At 49.2% G+C, this 14,889-nt stretch overlaps 1 protein-coding gene across 1 annotated transcript in view; it reads right to left on the bottom strand.

Annotated features, from left to right (window-relative positions):
- Nucleotides 1–1,483: 1,483 nt before the first annotated feature.
- fech (ferrochelatase) overlaps nt 1,484–14,889 on the bottom strand; it is a 29,680-nt gene continuing 16,274 nt past the window's right edge. The window contains exons 9-11 of the mRNA XM_084159548.1: nt 13,776–13,940; nt 10,220–10,279; nt 1,484–4,201 (exon numbers count right to left, since the gene is read on the bottom strand). Of these exons, the coding sequence (XP_084015674.1) occupies nt 4,070–4,201; nt 10,220–10,279; nt 13,776–13,940 (357 nt within the window). The 3' untranslated portion in view covers nt 1,484–4,069. The remainder of the gene's footprint in view (nt 4,202–10,219; nt 10,280–13,775; nt 13,941–14,889) is intronic.

Genomic DNA, 14,889 nt, shown 5'->3' on the forward strand with positions numbered 1-14,889 from the left:
CCCCCTCCCTCTCCCTCCTCTAATAGCCTATCCCCCTCCCTCCTCTAATAGCCCACCCCCCTCCCTCTCCCTCCTCTAATAGCCTATCCCCCTCCCTCCTCTAATAGCCCACCCCCCTCCCTCCCTCCTCTAATAGCCCACCCCCCTCCCTCCCTCCTCTAATAGCCCATCCCCCTTCCTCCCCCCTCTAATAGCCCATCCCCCCTCCCCCCCTCCTCTAATAGCCCATCCCCCTCCCTCTCCCTCCTCTAATAGCCCACCCCCCTCCCTCCCTCCTCTAATAGCCCATCCCCCTCCCTCCTCTAATAGCCCACCCCCCTCCCTCCCTCCTCTAATAGCCCACCCCCCTCCCTCCCTCCTCTAATAGCCCATCCCCCTCCCTCCCCCCTCTAATAGCCCATCCCCCCTCCCCCCCTCCTCTAATAGCCCATCCCCCTCCCTCTCCCTCCTCTAATAGCCCACCCCCCCCCCCCCCTCCTCTGATAGCCCATCCCCCCCTCCCTCCTCTAATAGCCCACCCCCCTCCCTCCCTCCTCTAATAGCCCATCCCCCCCCCCCTCCTCTAATAGCCCACCCCCCTCCCTCCCTCCTCTAATAGCCCATCCCTCCCCCCCTCCTCTAATAGCCCACCCCCTCCCTCCTCTAATAGCCCATCCCCCCTCCCTCCTCTAATAGCCCACCCCCCTCCCTCCTCTAATAGCCCATCCCCCCTCCCTCCTCTAATAGCCCATCCCCCCTCCCTCCTCTAATAGCCCATCCCCCCCCCTCCTCCTCCTCTAATAGCCCATCCCCCCTCCCTCCTCTAATAGCCCATCCCCCCTCCCTCCTCTAATAGCCCATCCCCCCCCCCTCCTCCTCCTCTAATAGCCCATCCCCCCCCCCCTCGCTCCCTCTATTAGCCCATCCCCCCCTCCCTTCCTCCCTCTAATAGCCCACCCCCCTCCCTCCTCTAATAGCCCACCCCCCTCCCTCCTCTAATAGCCCATCCCCCCATCCTCCTCCTCTAATAGCCCATCCCCCCTCCCTCCTCTAATAGCCCATCCCCCCCCCTCTAATAGCCCATCCCCCTCCCTCCTCTAATAGCCCATCCCCCCTCCCTCCTCTAATAGCCCATCCCCCCCCCTCCTCTAATAGCCCATCCCCCCCCACCTCTAATAGCCCATCCCCCCCCCCTCCTCTAATAGCCCACCCCCCCCCCCTCCTCTAATAGCCCATCCCCCCCTCCCCCCTCTAATAGCCCACCCCCCCTCCCTCCTCTAATAGCCCATCCCCCTCCCTCCTCTAATAGCCCATCCCCCCCTCCCTCCTCTAATAGCCCATCCCCCCCTCCCTCCTCTAATAGCCCATCCCCCCCTCCCTCCTCTAATAGCCCACCCCCCTCCCTCCTCTAATAGCCCATCCCCCCTCCCTCCTCTAATAGCCCATCCCCTCCAGATGTAGGACTGGGTTGCTGAAGATCTTTGATGAAATGATGCAAATGTTTTCATGTTGTCCATTTTATTAGATTTGATGGAAGACTTGTGGTTAATGTTGTATTCCAGTAAAAATATATGACAAATAAATAAAACAACCACAAAAAAAATGACAATGATGTAACATGAAGTGGCATCTCATACATATACACATCATATCTGTAAGGGATAATCAACGAGGGCTAAGCGATCTACGGAAAATAACGACGTGGAAGGTGTGTTCCACGACATGCTAGCAGAGTGGAATTAACCTTCAACAGAGTAGCATTATTTCTCAGAGAACGCAGAGAGCCGAGTTGATTATCCCTTTTATACCATGGCTCAAATTTAACACATTTGCCAGTAGAAATGTGTTCAACGTCCACCGACATAGCTAGCAGGTTTACTGGATAGCTACAGTAGTTGCCGTGGTAACCAAACAAACAGATTTCCTCCTTTAGCTAACCAAACCATCAGTTCTAACTTGCTATTATGAAAATAGAATTCAACACTGCCAATGTTTTAAAATCGACTTTTGCTTTCAAAAGCAAACTCAAACATATAGAACATGTAAGAATGAACTAAAGCCATTGAATTCTACCGTGCTGATACGCCATGCGTTATAGGGAAATAATGCACGCTCTAGAATGTCCTTCAAGCCAAATCAGACACGAGTATTCAACAATGCCATTGTATAATGTCTTATTACACTATGGTATCCACACATCTAAAAACAAACCTCAATTCGTATACATCAAGATTCTTCAACATGGCTGATGACTTCTTAAATACATTAGAATCTGGATTGTGTTCAGCAGGCACGTTAACGGAAGAATATGCCCGAAACAGAGGCGTACTCTCCGAACTTGCCCAATATGAAACACTCATTTTCTTGTTTAGTTACGGTGTGCCCTGATGAACACGACCCTGGTAATTATCACATTTTAGTAAATTACATATAAAGCACAGAGTTGAATCCATAATGTTCAAAGAGAAAGTGTAAAAAAGGCACGTTATGACATGTTACTCTGAGTGCTTGACCGACCGAGGACAAAGGAGAAGCATGCTAGTCGCTAAGCGTCTGTCTGTGTCTGTCTAAACAGCAGCCGCTATAACACAGTGCTATCAGCTCAGGTTAGGTGGACAAGGCCATGGAGACCATAGTTAGACTTTGACCGGTAGCAGGTTCAGAGCTGAGAGGCGAGGTGAGAGGCCGGCCGGGGAGAGACAGGGATGGAGGACTCTGCAGGACCGAAGCAGGGAGGTGAGAGGCCGGCCGGGGGGAGACAGGGATGGGGGACCCTGCAGCACCGAAGCAGGGAGGTGAGAGGCTGGCCGGGGAGAGACAGGGATGGGGGACTCTGCAGCACCGAAGCAGGGAGGTGAGAGGCCGGCCGGGGAGAGACAGGAATGGGGGACTCTGCAGGACCGAAGCAGGGAGGTGAGAGGCCGGCCGGGGGGAGACAGGGATGGGGGACTCTGCAGCACCGAAGCAGGGAGGTGAGAGGCCGGCCGGGGAGAGACAGGGATGGGGGACTCTGTAGCACCGAAGCAGGGAGGTGAGAGGCCGGCCGGGGAGAGACAGGGATGGGGGACTCTGCAGCACCGAAGCAGGGAGGTGAGAGGCCGGCCGGGGAGAGACAGGGATGGGGGACTCTGCAGCACCGAAGCAGGGAGGTGAGAGGCTGGCCGGGGAGAGACAGGAATGGAGGACCCTGCAGCACCGAAGCAGGGAGGTGAGAGGCCGGCCGGGGAGAGACAGGGACTCATGCAGGGGCAAGATGTGCAGCAGCACTTTGTAGAAGTGGTGCCAGGGGTGATGGTGCCCTATAAGAGATTAGAGGTCAGAGGAGGTTGCTGGGTGGGAGAGGTAAGAGCATCGACTCTGGATGAGAGGCTCTACAAGGATGGATGCAGGGATACTCTAAAGACAGAGAGGAGATACTAGAGGGTCTCAAATCAGGGGACAGTCCTCCAGACACCAGAGAGGGTCTCAAATCAGGGGACAGTCCTCCAGACACCAGAGAGGGTCTCAAATCAGGGGACAGTCCTCCAGACACCAGAGAGGGTCTCAAATCAGGGGACAGTCCTCCAGACACCAGAGAGGGTCTCAAAGAGACACTGGATGACATACCAGAATGGAGGGGGAGCACGCTTCACAACTGTCCCAGAGCATTGGCGTACAACCAACTGGACAAGCACCAGGTGAGAAAGGATACAGTTTCTCTTCATCTTTGAAAGGATTCTAGTTTTCCAGGGATTCAACGGATGGAATGTAAGCGAGCGGCGGGGGGACAAAATAAGTGCAACTCCTCTTCTCGTCACTGTGCGTACTGACAGCTTGTTTACTAGTTTGTCTGCTTCTTCTTATGGTGGTTCCTTAGAAATGTGTGCTCTGTCCCGTAGTAACAGTTGGATAGAGAGTAGGGTGCCACAATTCTGGTGACTTTCTCAGAACTCCCAGCTTTCCCAGAAATCCCGGTTGGAAGAATCCAGGAATCAGGAAGAAATAAACAGGAAATTCAGAATCATCCAAGTAGGATTTCAGGGAAACCAGGACTTTTGAGATAGTAACCTGCAGTTTGCAACACTAGTAGATGGTTTGAGGAGGAGGAGGGTCATTTCTGATTGGCGAAGAAGGCTTTGGTTGCTCCGCAGGTGGGGTTGATACACAGTGGGCAGCGCAGGGTGAGCTGACGGGAGCAGGACTCGCCTGACTTCAGGTGGGTTTGGACCAGGTCAGCAAGAGCCTGAGAGAGGAAAGCAAGGGTCAATGTTTGGTTTATTTGTCATATATATATATATATATATATATATATATATATACAGTGAGGGAAAAAAGTATTTGATCCCCTGCTGATTTTGTACGTTTGCCCGCTGACAAAGACATGATCAGTCTATAATTTTAATGGTAGGTTTATTTGAACAGGGAGAGACAGAATAACAACAGAAAAATCCAGAAAAACGCATGTCAAAAATGTTATAAATTGATTTGTATTTTAATGAGGGAAATAAGTATTTGACCCCTCTGCAAAACATGACTTAGTACTTGGTGGCAAAACCCTTGTTGGCAATCACAAAGGTCAGACTTTTCTTGTAGTTGGCCACCAGGTTTGCTCACATCTCAGGAGGGATTTTGTCCCACTCCTCTTTGCAGATCTTCTCCAAGTCATTAAGGTTTCGAGGCTGACGTTTGGCAACTCGAACCTTCAGCTCCCTCCACAGATTTTCTATGGGATTAAGGTCTGGAGACTGGCTAGGCCACTCCAGGACCTTAATGTGCTTCTTCTTGAGCCACTCCTTTGTTGCCTTGGCCGTGTGTTTTGGGTCATTGTCATGCTGGAATACCCAGCCTTGATTGATTGCCTTCATTGACAAGATCCTCCCGTGTAGTTCTGGGCTGATTCCTCACCGTTCTCATGATCATTGCAACTCCACGAGGTGAGATCTTGCATGGAGCCCCAGGCCGAGGGAGATTGACAGTTCGTTTGTGTTTCTTCCATTTGCGAATAATCACACCAACTGTTGTCACCTTCTCACCAAGCTGCTTGCCGATGGTCTTGTAGCCCATTCCAGCCTTGTGTAGGTCTAAAATCTTGTCCCTGACATCCTTGGAGAGCTCTTTGGTCTTGGCCATGGTGGAGAGTTTGGAATCTGATTGATTGATTGCTTCTGTGGACAGGTGTCTTTTATACAGGTAACAAGCTGAGATTAGGTGCACTCCCTTTAAGAGTGTGCTCCTAATTTCAGCTCGTTACCTGTATAAAAGACACCTGGGAGCCAGAAATCTTTCTGATTGAGAATTAAATTAAAATGCAAATCAATTTATAACATTTTTGACATGCGTTTTTCTGGATTTTGTTGTTGTTATTCTGTCTCTCACTGTTCAAATAAACCTACCATTAAAATTATAGAGTGATCATGTCTTTGTCAGTTGGCAAATGTACAAAATCAGCAGGGGATCAAATACTTTTTTCCCTCACTGTATATAAAAAAAATACATTGAATTGCTTACCCATAAGCAACTTCACCATAAACAAAATGAAAAAATAAATACACATTATAAAAACATAGTACACAGAGTAGCCTAGAGAGTACACAGAGTAGCCTAGAGAGTACGCAGAGTAGCCTAGAGAGTACACAGAGTAGCCTAGAGAGTACACAGAGTAGCCTAGAGAGTACACAGAGTAGCCTAGAGAGTACACAGAGTAGCCTAGAGAGTACGCAGAGTAGCCTAGAGAGTACACAGAGTAGCCTAGAGAGTACGCAGAGTAGCCTAGAGAGTACACAGAGTAGCCTAGAGAGTACGCAGAGTAGCCTAGAGAGTACACAGAGTAGCCTAGAGAGTACGCAGAGTAGCCTAGAGAGTACACAGAGTAGCCTAGGGAGTACACAGAGTAGCCTAGAGAGTACACAGAGTAGCCTAGAGAGTACACAGAGTAGCCTAGAGAGTACACAGAGTAGCCTAGAGAGTACACAGAGTAGCCTAGAGAGTACACAGAGTAGCCTAGGGAGTACACAGAGTAGCCTAGAGAGTACACAGAGTAGCCTAGAGAGTACACAGAGTAGCCTAGAGAGTACGCAGAGTAGCCTAGAGAGTACGCAGAGTAGCCTAGAGAGTACACAGAGTAGCCTAGAGAGTACACAGAGTAGCCTAGAGAGTACACAGAGTAGCCTAGAGTACGAAGAGTAGCCTAGAGAGTACACAGAGTAGCCTAGAGTACGAAGAGTAGCCTAGAGAGTACACAGAGTAGCCTAGAGAGTACGCAGAGTAGCCTAGAGTACACAGAGTAGCCTAGAGAGTACGCAGAGTAGCCTAGAGAGTACACAGAGTAGCCTAGAGTACACAGAGTAGCCTAGAGAGTACGCAGAGTAGCCTAGAGTACACAGAGTAGCCTAGAGAGTACGCAGAGTAGCCGAGACAGTACGTAGAGTAGCCTAGAGAGTACACAGAGTAGCCTAGAGTACGAAGAGTAGCCTAGAGAGTACACAGAGTAGCCTAGAGAGTACGCAGAGTAGCCTAGAGTACACAGAGTAGCCTAGAGAGTACGCAGAGTAGCCTAGAGAGTACACAGAGTAGCCTAGAGTACACAGAGTAGCCTAGAGAGTACGCAGAGTAGCCTAGAGTACACAGAGTAGCCTAGAGAGTACGCAGAGTAGCCGAGACAGTACGTAGAGTAGCCTAGAGAGTACGCAGAGTAGCCTAGAGAGTACGCAGAGTAGCCTAGAGAGTACACAGAGTAGCCTAGAGAGTACGCAGAGTAGCCTAGAGAGTACACAGAGTAGCCTAGAGTACGAAGAGTAGCCTAGAGAGTACACAGAGTAGCCGAGAGAGTACGTAGAGTAGCCTAGAGAGTACGCAGAGTAGCCTAGAGAGTACACAGAGTAGCCTAGAGAGTACACAGAGTAGCCTAGAGAGTACACAGAGTAGCCTAGAGTACGAAGAGTAGCCTAGAGAGTACACAGAGTAGCCTAGAGTACGAAGAGTAGCCTAGAGAGTACACAGAGTAGCCTAGAGAGTACGCAGAGTAGCCTAGAGTACACAGAGTAGCCTAGAGAGTACGCAGAGTAGCCTAGAGAGTACACAGAGTAGCCTAGAGTACACAGAGTAGCCTAGAGAGTACGCAGAGTAGCCTAGAGTACACAGAGTAGCCTAGAGAGTACGCAGAGTAGCCGAGACAGTACGTAGAGTAGCCTAGAGAGTACACAGAGTAGCCTAGAGTACGAAGAGTAGCCTAGAGAGTACACAGAGTAGCCTAGAGAGTACGCAGAGTAGCCTAGAGTACACAGAGTAGCCTAGAGAGTACGCAGAGTAGCCTAGAGAGTACACAGAGTAGCCTAGAGTACACAGAGTAGCCTAGAGAGTACGCAGAGTAGCCTAGAGTACACAGAGTAGCCTAGAGAGTACGCAGAGTAGCCGAGACAGTACGTAGAGTAGCCTAGAGAGTACGCAGAGTAGCCTAGAGAGTACGCAGAGTAGCCTAGAGAGTACACAGAGTAGCCTAGAGAGTACGCAGAGTAGCCTAGAGAGTACACAGAGTAGCCTAGAGTACGAAGAGTAGCCTAGAGAGTACACAGAGTAGCCGAGAGAGTACGTAGAGTAGCCTAGAGAGTACGCAGAGTAGCCTAGAGTACACAGAGTAGCCTAGAGAGTACACAGAGTAGCCTAGAGTACACAGAGTAGCCTAGAGAGTACACAGAGTAGCCTAGAGAGTACGTAGAGTAGCCTAGAGAGTACGCAGAGTAGCCTAGAGTACACAGAGTAGCCTAGAGAGTACACAGAGTAGCCTAGAGTACACAGAGTAGCCTAGAGAGTACACAGAGTAGCCTAGAGTACGCAGAGTAGCCTAGAGAGTACGCAGAGTAGCCTAGAGAGTACACAGAGTAGCCTAGAGAGTACGCAGAGTAGCCTAGAGAGTACACAGAGTAGCCTAGGGAGTACACAGAGTAGCCTAGAGAGTACGCAGAGTAGCCTAGAGAGTACGCAGAGTAGCCTAGAGAGTACGCAGAGTAGCCTAGAGTACACAGAGTAGCCTAGAGAGTACACAGAGTAGCCTAGAGAGTACGCAGAGTAGCCTAGAGAGTACACAGAGTAGCCTAGAGAGTACACAGAGTAGCCTAGAGAGTTCGCAGAGTAGCCGAGACAGTACGTAGAGTAGCCTAGAGAGTACACAGAGTAGCCTAGAGAGTACGCAGAGTAGCCTAGAGTACACAGTGTAGCCTAGAGAGTACGCAGAGTAGCCTAGAGAGTACGCAGAGTAGCCTAGAGAGTACGCAGAGTAGCCTAGAGTACACAGAGTAGCCTAGAGAGTACACAGAGTAGCCTAGAGAGTACGCAGAGTAGCCTAGAGAGTACGCAGAGTAGCCTAGAGAGTACACAGAGTAGCCTAGAGTACACAGAGTAGCCTAGAGAGTACGCAGAGTAGCCTAGAGAGTACGCAGAGTAGCCTAGGGAGTACACAGAGTAGCCTAGAGAGTACACAGAGTAGCCTAGAGAGTACACAGAGTAGCCTAGAGAGTACACAGAGTAGCCTAGAGAGTACACAGAGTAGCCGAGAGAGTACGCAGAGTAGCCTAGAGAGTACGCAGAGTAGCCTAGAGAGTACGCAGAGTAGCCTAGAGAGAAAGAAAGAGGGGGAGAGACAGAAAGAGAGCGAGACGGCCTTGTAGGAGCACTGAGTGGGGATGGAGAGAGGGATGGAGAGGAGGGCTAGGGCAATCCCTTTCTTAAACAGCTGTTCCCCGGGGCTTTCTTCCCAGCTCAGCTAGCTAGCTGGGGTCTGGTAGTGCTGCTCAGACCAACCACCCACAGTCCCCCTCTCTAAACGAACCCCTCACAGAGAGTTAGAAGTCAGAGATCAAGGAGGGGCTGCTGCGTCAAACGGCTCTCCGAACTGAACATCTTTGATCCCAGCACCAATGTTTAAGTCTCACCATCTCTCCGAGTCAGAAGCGAGAAGCAGCACATGCCTCGTATTTGCTTGGATCTTACACTGGGGATATTGAATGAGCAACACTGCAACACTGACTGACTGCTTTATCCCATGCTTGGGCTGTCTAGCCATCCATTTTAAAACACACGTCGCTAGAGCCATTTTGATGTAAGAAATAAACTGTATTCACCTTATTTTGGCTGATTTATGAGAGATATAGAAATGTATAGAAAATTATTATTATTGTAGAGGAATGTATGTATGTAAACTTCATTATGTTAAATATGTATATTAGAAGGCTTTTACAGATGCTATTGTGACACCCGGTGGAAACCTATGGTTTACCTGTAAGAATATAGAATGAAGGGTTTTGGGTAAAGATGGTGTCAGTAACGCATGAGGACAGCTGATTGACCTGATGGAAGACACCTAGCAGAGCAACAGTTTTCTACCATTTCTTTTGGATTTAATTTGCACGTTGCTACTTATCATTTTGTACTTTGGGATTTGACCCTTTTGCCGTTCATACCACTTGGAACCCGTTTAACATTTTACATTTACATTTTAGTCATTTAGCAGACGCTCTTATCCAGAGCGACTTACAGTTAGTGAATACATATATTTTTTATTTTTTTTATACTGGCCCCCCCCTGGGAAACGAACCCACAACCCTGGCGTTGCAAACGCCATGCTCTATCAACTGAGCTACATCCCTGCCGGCCATTCCCTCCCCTACCCTGGACGACGCTGGGCCAATTGTGCGCCGCCCATGAGTCTCCCGGTCGCGGCCGGCTGCGACAGAGCCTGGATTCGAACCAGGATCTCTAGTGGCACAGTTAGCACTGCAATGCAGTGCCTTAGACCACTGCGCCACTCAGGAGTACAATGGATTACAATGCAGTCTTTTACCACTTACCAACCTGGAATCTGTGTGACACACAACGGACAATTAACTTGAGTGAGTAATAAATACATTTGAACTGCAACAGCAAATCTCCTTTCATCTATGGAAACGTGTAAAGGAACCAAACCTGTATTAAGGCGTTTACAGAAGAGGCCTTTCAGCATCTGGACCCTCAGTCACTACGTTAGATAACGCTACAAATCCTTTAACAGCTTCTAATTGAAGGCGGCAGCGGTTAACGGAATTAACAATCTGAGAATGACCAAGACTAAAACCACCTGGAGTAGTTTCCACAGAAGAAGATTTACATGTAGGACCAGGCAGGGCTGGGCAAGTTCACAAAATGTAAGTTGGTGCTTTTGATAAGGACGCTTAGGCCCCCCTATGTACTGTGAAGAAAGCATTTCAAATATGTCAGTTTCCTCTCTTACCTGGAAAAAGATTGGGTTTCCATTCAGAGATTCAGCCCTTCGGATGTTTTCCACACCACACTGTGAGAGAACATAGGACTTGGTTAACTCAGCACCACAACAAGCAGGAAGGTAAAACAACAGTCAGACATTGAATTCTCCTGTACAGTCAGTAATATTCTTGAGACTTTAGCCTGGTGGACGGGACAGTCTACTTTAAACTTCTATAGTGGTAGAATAAGGGTCCACAGACAAACACAACTCAATTCAACCTACAGAAACCATGTCCTCCTTTAATGACTCGGAAGAGTACCGTATTTTCCGCACCGGAGTATAAGCCGCAGCAGCTAAATTGAATGATATTGAATGATGTTGACATATATAAGCCACAGTGGACTATAAGCCGCAGGTGTTTTAATGTTTAATTACCATATGTAAGGGTTCGTGCACAGAGGGGATTGTCGGGAAAGAGACAAACTGTCTCGCTCTCGTAATGTCTGTCTGTCTTGCTCTCGTTCTGTCTCTCGTACCACTCTTGGTTCCACTTTTACTTTTGCGCGCGCTACCTGTCTCACTCTTTTCCGGCCTCCAGCTTTTCCTGCTGGAGCCCGCCGCTTAAAGGTGGGGGGCGCGGACCGGTCATAGAGCCCATAGAGTTAAAGTTGGTGGACTGTAACCTGTAAAATCCATAGATTTAGGAGGTCTTCTAGTGGCCGTTAGCTGTAAAAATCCATAGATTAGCCGCACCGTTATATAAGCCGCAGGGTCGAAAATTTTGAAAAAAGGCGCGGATTATAGTCCGAAAATTACGGTACACAGTCTACTGTAATATCAGTGACAGGTCTGGGATCAGTCTACTGTAATATTAGTGACAGGTCTGGGATGAGTCTACTGTAATATCAGTGACAGGTCTGGGATCAGTCTACTGTAATATCAGTGACAGGTCTGGGATCAGTCTACTGTAATATCAGTGACAGGTCTGGCTACATCCAGGGGCTCTGAGATCAGAAGCAGAGATAAACAACAAGTGGCTCCAGCTTTAGGGTTGGCCCTCAGGGAGGATGGGGTTCAAAAACCACTAGCTAGTCAAAGGAGAAGAGAGCCCTAGCAGGGACATCGCAGAGACTGATGACGGGGAGAGAGAGAGACGGGGAGAGACGAGAGACGAGACAGAGAGAGACGAGAGAGAGAGAGAGACGGGGAGAGACGAGAGACGGGGAGAGACGAGGAGAGACGAGACAGAGAGAGACGAGACAGAGAGAGACGGGGAGAGACGAGACAGAGAGAGACGAGACAGAGAGAGACGAGGAGAGACGAGACAGAGAGAGACGAGACAGAGAGAGACGGGGAGAGACGAGACAGAGCGAGACGAGACAGAGAGAGACGGGGAGAGACGAGACAGAGAGAGACGAGACAGAGAGAGACGAGACAGAGAGAGACGAGACAGAGAGAGACGAGACAGACGAGACAGAGAGAGACGGGGAGAGACGAGACAGAGAGAGACGGGGAGAGACGAGACAGAGAGAGACGGAGAGAGACGGGGAGAGACGAGACAGAGAGAGAGAGACGGGGAGAGACGAGACAGAGAGAGAGAGACGGGGAGAGACGAGACAGAGAGAGACGGGGAGAGACGAGACAGAGAGAGACGAGACAGAGAGAGACAGAGAGAGACGGGGAGAGACGAGACAGACGGGGAGAGACGAGACACAGAGAGACGAGACAGAGAGAGACGAGACAGAGAGAGACGGAGAGAGACGAGACAGAGAGAGAGACGGGGAGAGACGAGAGACGGGGAGAGAGACACGGGGAGAGACGAGACAGAGAGAGAGACACGGGGAGAGAGAGGAGAGAAAGCCTAAAATGAACACCCGCCAAATGCAGGTAGATTTTGGCATTGGCAACGTCTAATTCACCAGTGGTCACACTAAGGGCTCTACAGTACCAGCATTTTATAAAAATAGTCAAAAGTCAAGTATGGGCACATGCGCGAGTAGTGATTTATACCTAAATAAATCCCGCAGTAGCTGTTTTCAAAGTATTTCTGCCATTTTGTTTCATATCTGGTAATGCACAAAGAAATAGCAATCCTAACGTTATAGCTACCTACCCCACCTCCCCGCAGCAACACTGACTGGCTGGCTGACTGGCTGGCTGGCTGGCTAGGGGGCTGGCTAGGGGGCTGGCTGGGGGGCTGGCTGACTGGGGGGCTGGCTGGCTGGGGGGCTGGCTGACTGGGGGGCTGGCTGACTGGGGGGCTGGCTGACTGGGGGGCTGGCTGACTGGGGGGCTGACTGGGGGGCTGGCTGACTGGGGGGCTGGCTGGCTGGGGGGGGGGCTGGCTGACTGGGGGGCTGGCTGACTGGGGGGCTGGCTGACTGGGGGGCTGGCTGACTGGGGGGCTGGCTGGCTGGCTAGGGGGCTGGCTGACTGGGGGGCTGGCTGGGGGGCTGGCTGGCTGGGGGGCTGGCTGACTGGGGGGCTGGCTAGGGGGCTGGCTGGCTGGGGGGCTGGCTTGCTGAAGTAATGTGCACAGGCATAAAAGTTGGTCAAACGAAGAGACTTTATTGTCCTGTTTATTGAATAAGTTATAGGTTGTTTTTCAATGTTTGAGTTTCCTTCCACTGCTAGTGAAGAGAAGCGACGTCGTCGGCCTCTACTGTTAATATTATACCAGTTATACCTCAGGGGCCTCTACTGTTAATATTATACCAGTTATACCTCAGGGGCCTCTACTGTTAATATTATACCAGTTATACCTCAGGGGCCTCTACTGTTAATATTATACCAGTTATACCTCAGGGGCCTCTACTGTTAATATTATACCAGTTATACCTCAGGGGCCTCTACTGTTAATATTATACCAGTTATACCTCAGGGGCCTCTACTAGTCAGACTCTCACAGGCACAGTGGCCCCATTACCACAGTAACCTTGAAAAGGGGGCAGCTGAAAATATGGGTCTTATATTTTGATTAAAAAGACTCGGGATACAAAATATGAAATTGAGAAATATACCACATGACTTCTTACTAGTAATATATTCCTTGTTTTAGAAACATTACTAAGCATGCTAGGCACCACTCCTAACTGATCTGTTGTTAGTATGGTGGCTATAGTCCTCCTGTCGCACGCGCACACACACACACACACACTCTTCAGGACACTCTACTATTCTGCTTATATGTCAGAATCTTTGATGTAAGGACACTCTTTTCTAGATAACATCCGTCACGTATAATCTTCACTTCTCAGTTTTCCACATCATAATAACGCGGCGGCAGGTAGCTTAGTGGTTAAGAGAGTTGTACCAGTAACCGAAAGGTCGCTGGTTCTAATCCCCAAGCCGACTAGGTGAAAAATCTGTCGATGTGCCCTTGAGCAAGGCACTTAACCCTAATTGCTCCTGTAAGTCGCTCTGGATAAGAGCGTCTGCTAAATGACCAATTAATTAAAAATTAATTAAAATTTAATTAATTAACTGACCTCAAGAGGGAGTCTAGCTCACACATACCTCCTCTCCCAGCACCTGAGAGTACTCGATGTCCAGTTCACTCACACCTCAGTACAGTACCACATACCTCCTCTCCCAGCACCTGAGAGTACTCGATGTCCAGTTCATGCAGCGTCTCGATGTGGTCGCTGGTGAAGGCGATGGGGACCAGCAGAAGGTTCTTCTTCCCCCGCTCACACAGACCCTTGATGACATCGTCTGTCTGAGGGCCCAGCCATGGCATAGGACCCACCTAGGGAGGACAGAGACACAATCAAGTCAGATTTATTTGAAAAGGGTTGCGACACCTAGAATTTCTCACGTATGTGGAAGCTAGGTGAATTTGCAACAGCACTAGGCTGCATTCAAAACATAATCTCCCCCTCGCCCACTTCTCTGTAACATGGTGGAGACTGACGCTCGAGCCTTTAACTTTCGGTTTTGGTCCACCAGCTTCAAACAGCAGGAAAAACTATATTTTGTGTTATTGAAAATATATTTCACAGCAATTTAGATGGTACAATGATTCCATATACTATTCAGTGTTTGTTTTCTCACAAACTGAAATTGAGCGAACAGTGAAACATTTTCACAACCAGGAAATGACAGAGCGATTTCTACATTGGCCACTTGACCCGATTTCTACTAGATAAACACAGCTAAAGTTGAAACATCTTTTCCATTATGACAACAGACACCGCTCCGGCATCTGTTGTCATAGAAATCAATAGGCGAATATTACAGCCAATCACAACACTGGTGGGTAAGTAATACTGTGAAACACTATCATTCCACTATCACTGCAGATATATTACAGACATTTTCTGAAATGACAACGCAAAAATTAAAAATTCACCTAAGTGCATTTCACATGGGTCACAACACACTTTCCATAATTAAAAAGGAATTAAATAATTCAGGCTTTTCAATTAAGACAGAGCATTATATCTGTGAATACATTAAGAGTTCTAATCAAATTGATAATATAGTATTTAGAAGATCCTTGCTGTTAAACTGCTGTGGCTGACCTAATTATTATGTGATGTGTCAGTTATGAAACCTGGTGAGGCCCAGGGTTAGGGTTAGGGCCAGGGCCAGGGTTAGGGCCAGCGTTAGGGCCAGCGTTAGGGCCAGCGTTAGGGCCAGCGTTAGGGCCAGCGTTAGGGCCAGGGCTAGGGTTAGGGCCAGGGCCACCACATATA

The sequence above is a fragment of the Coregonus lavaretus genome, assembly GCF_964263955.1.
Source record: "Coregonus lavaretus genome assembly, chromosome: 4".
Taxonomy (NCBI): Eukaryota; Metazoa; Chordata; class Actinopteri; order Salmoniformes; family Salmonidae; genus Coregonus; species Coregonus lavaretus.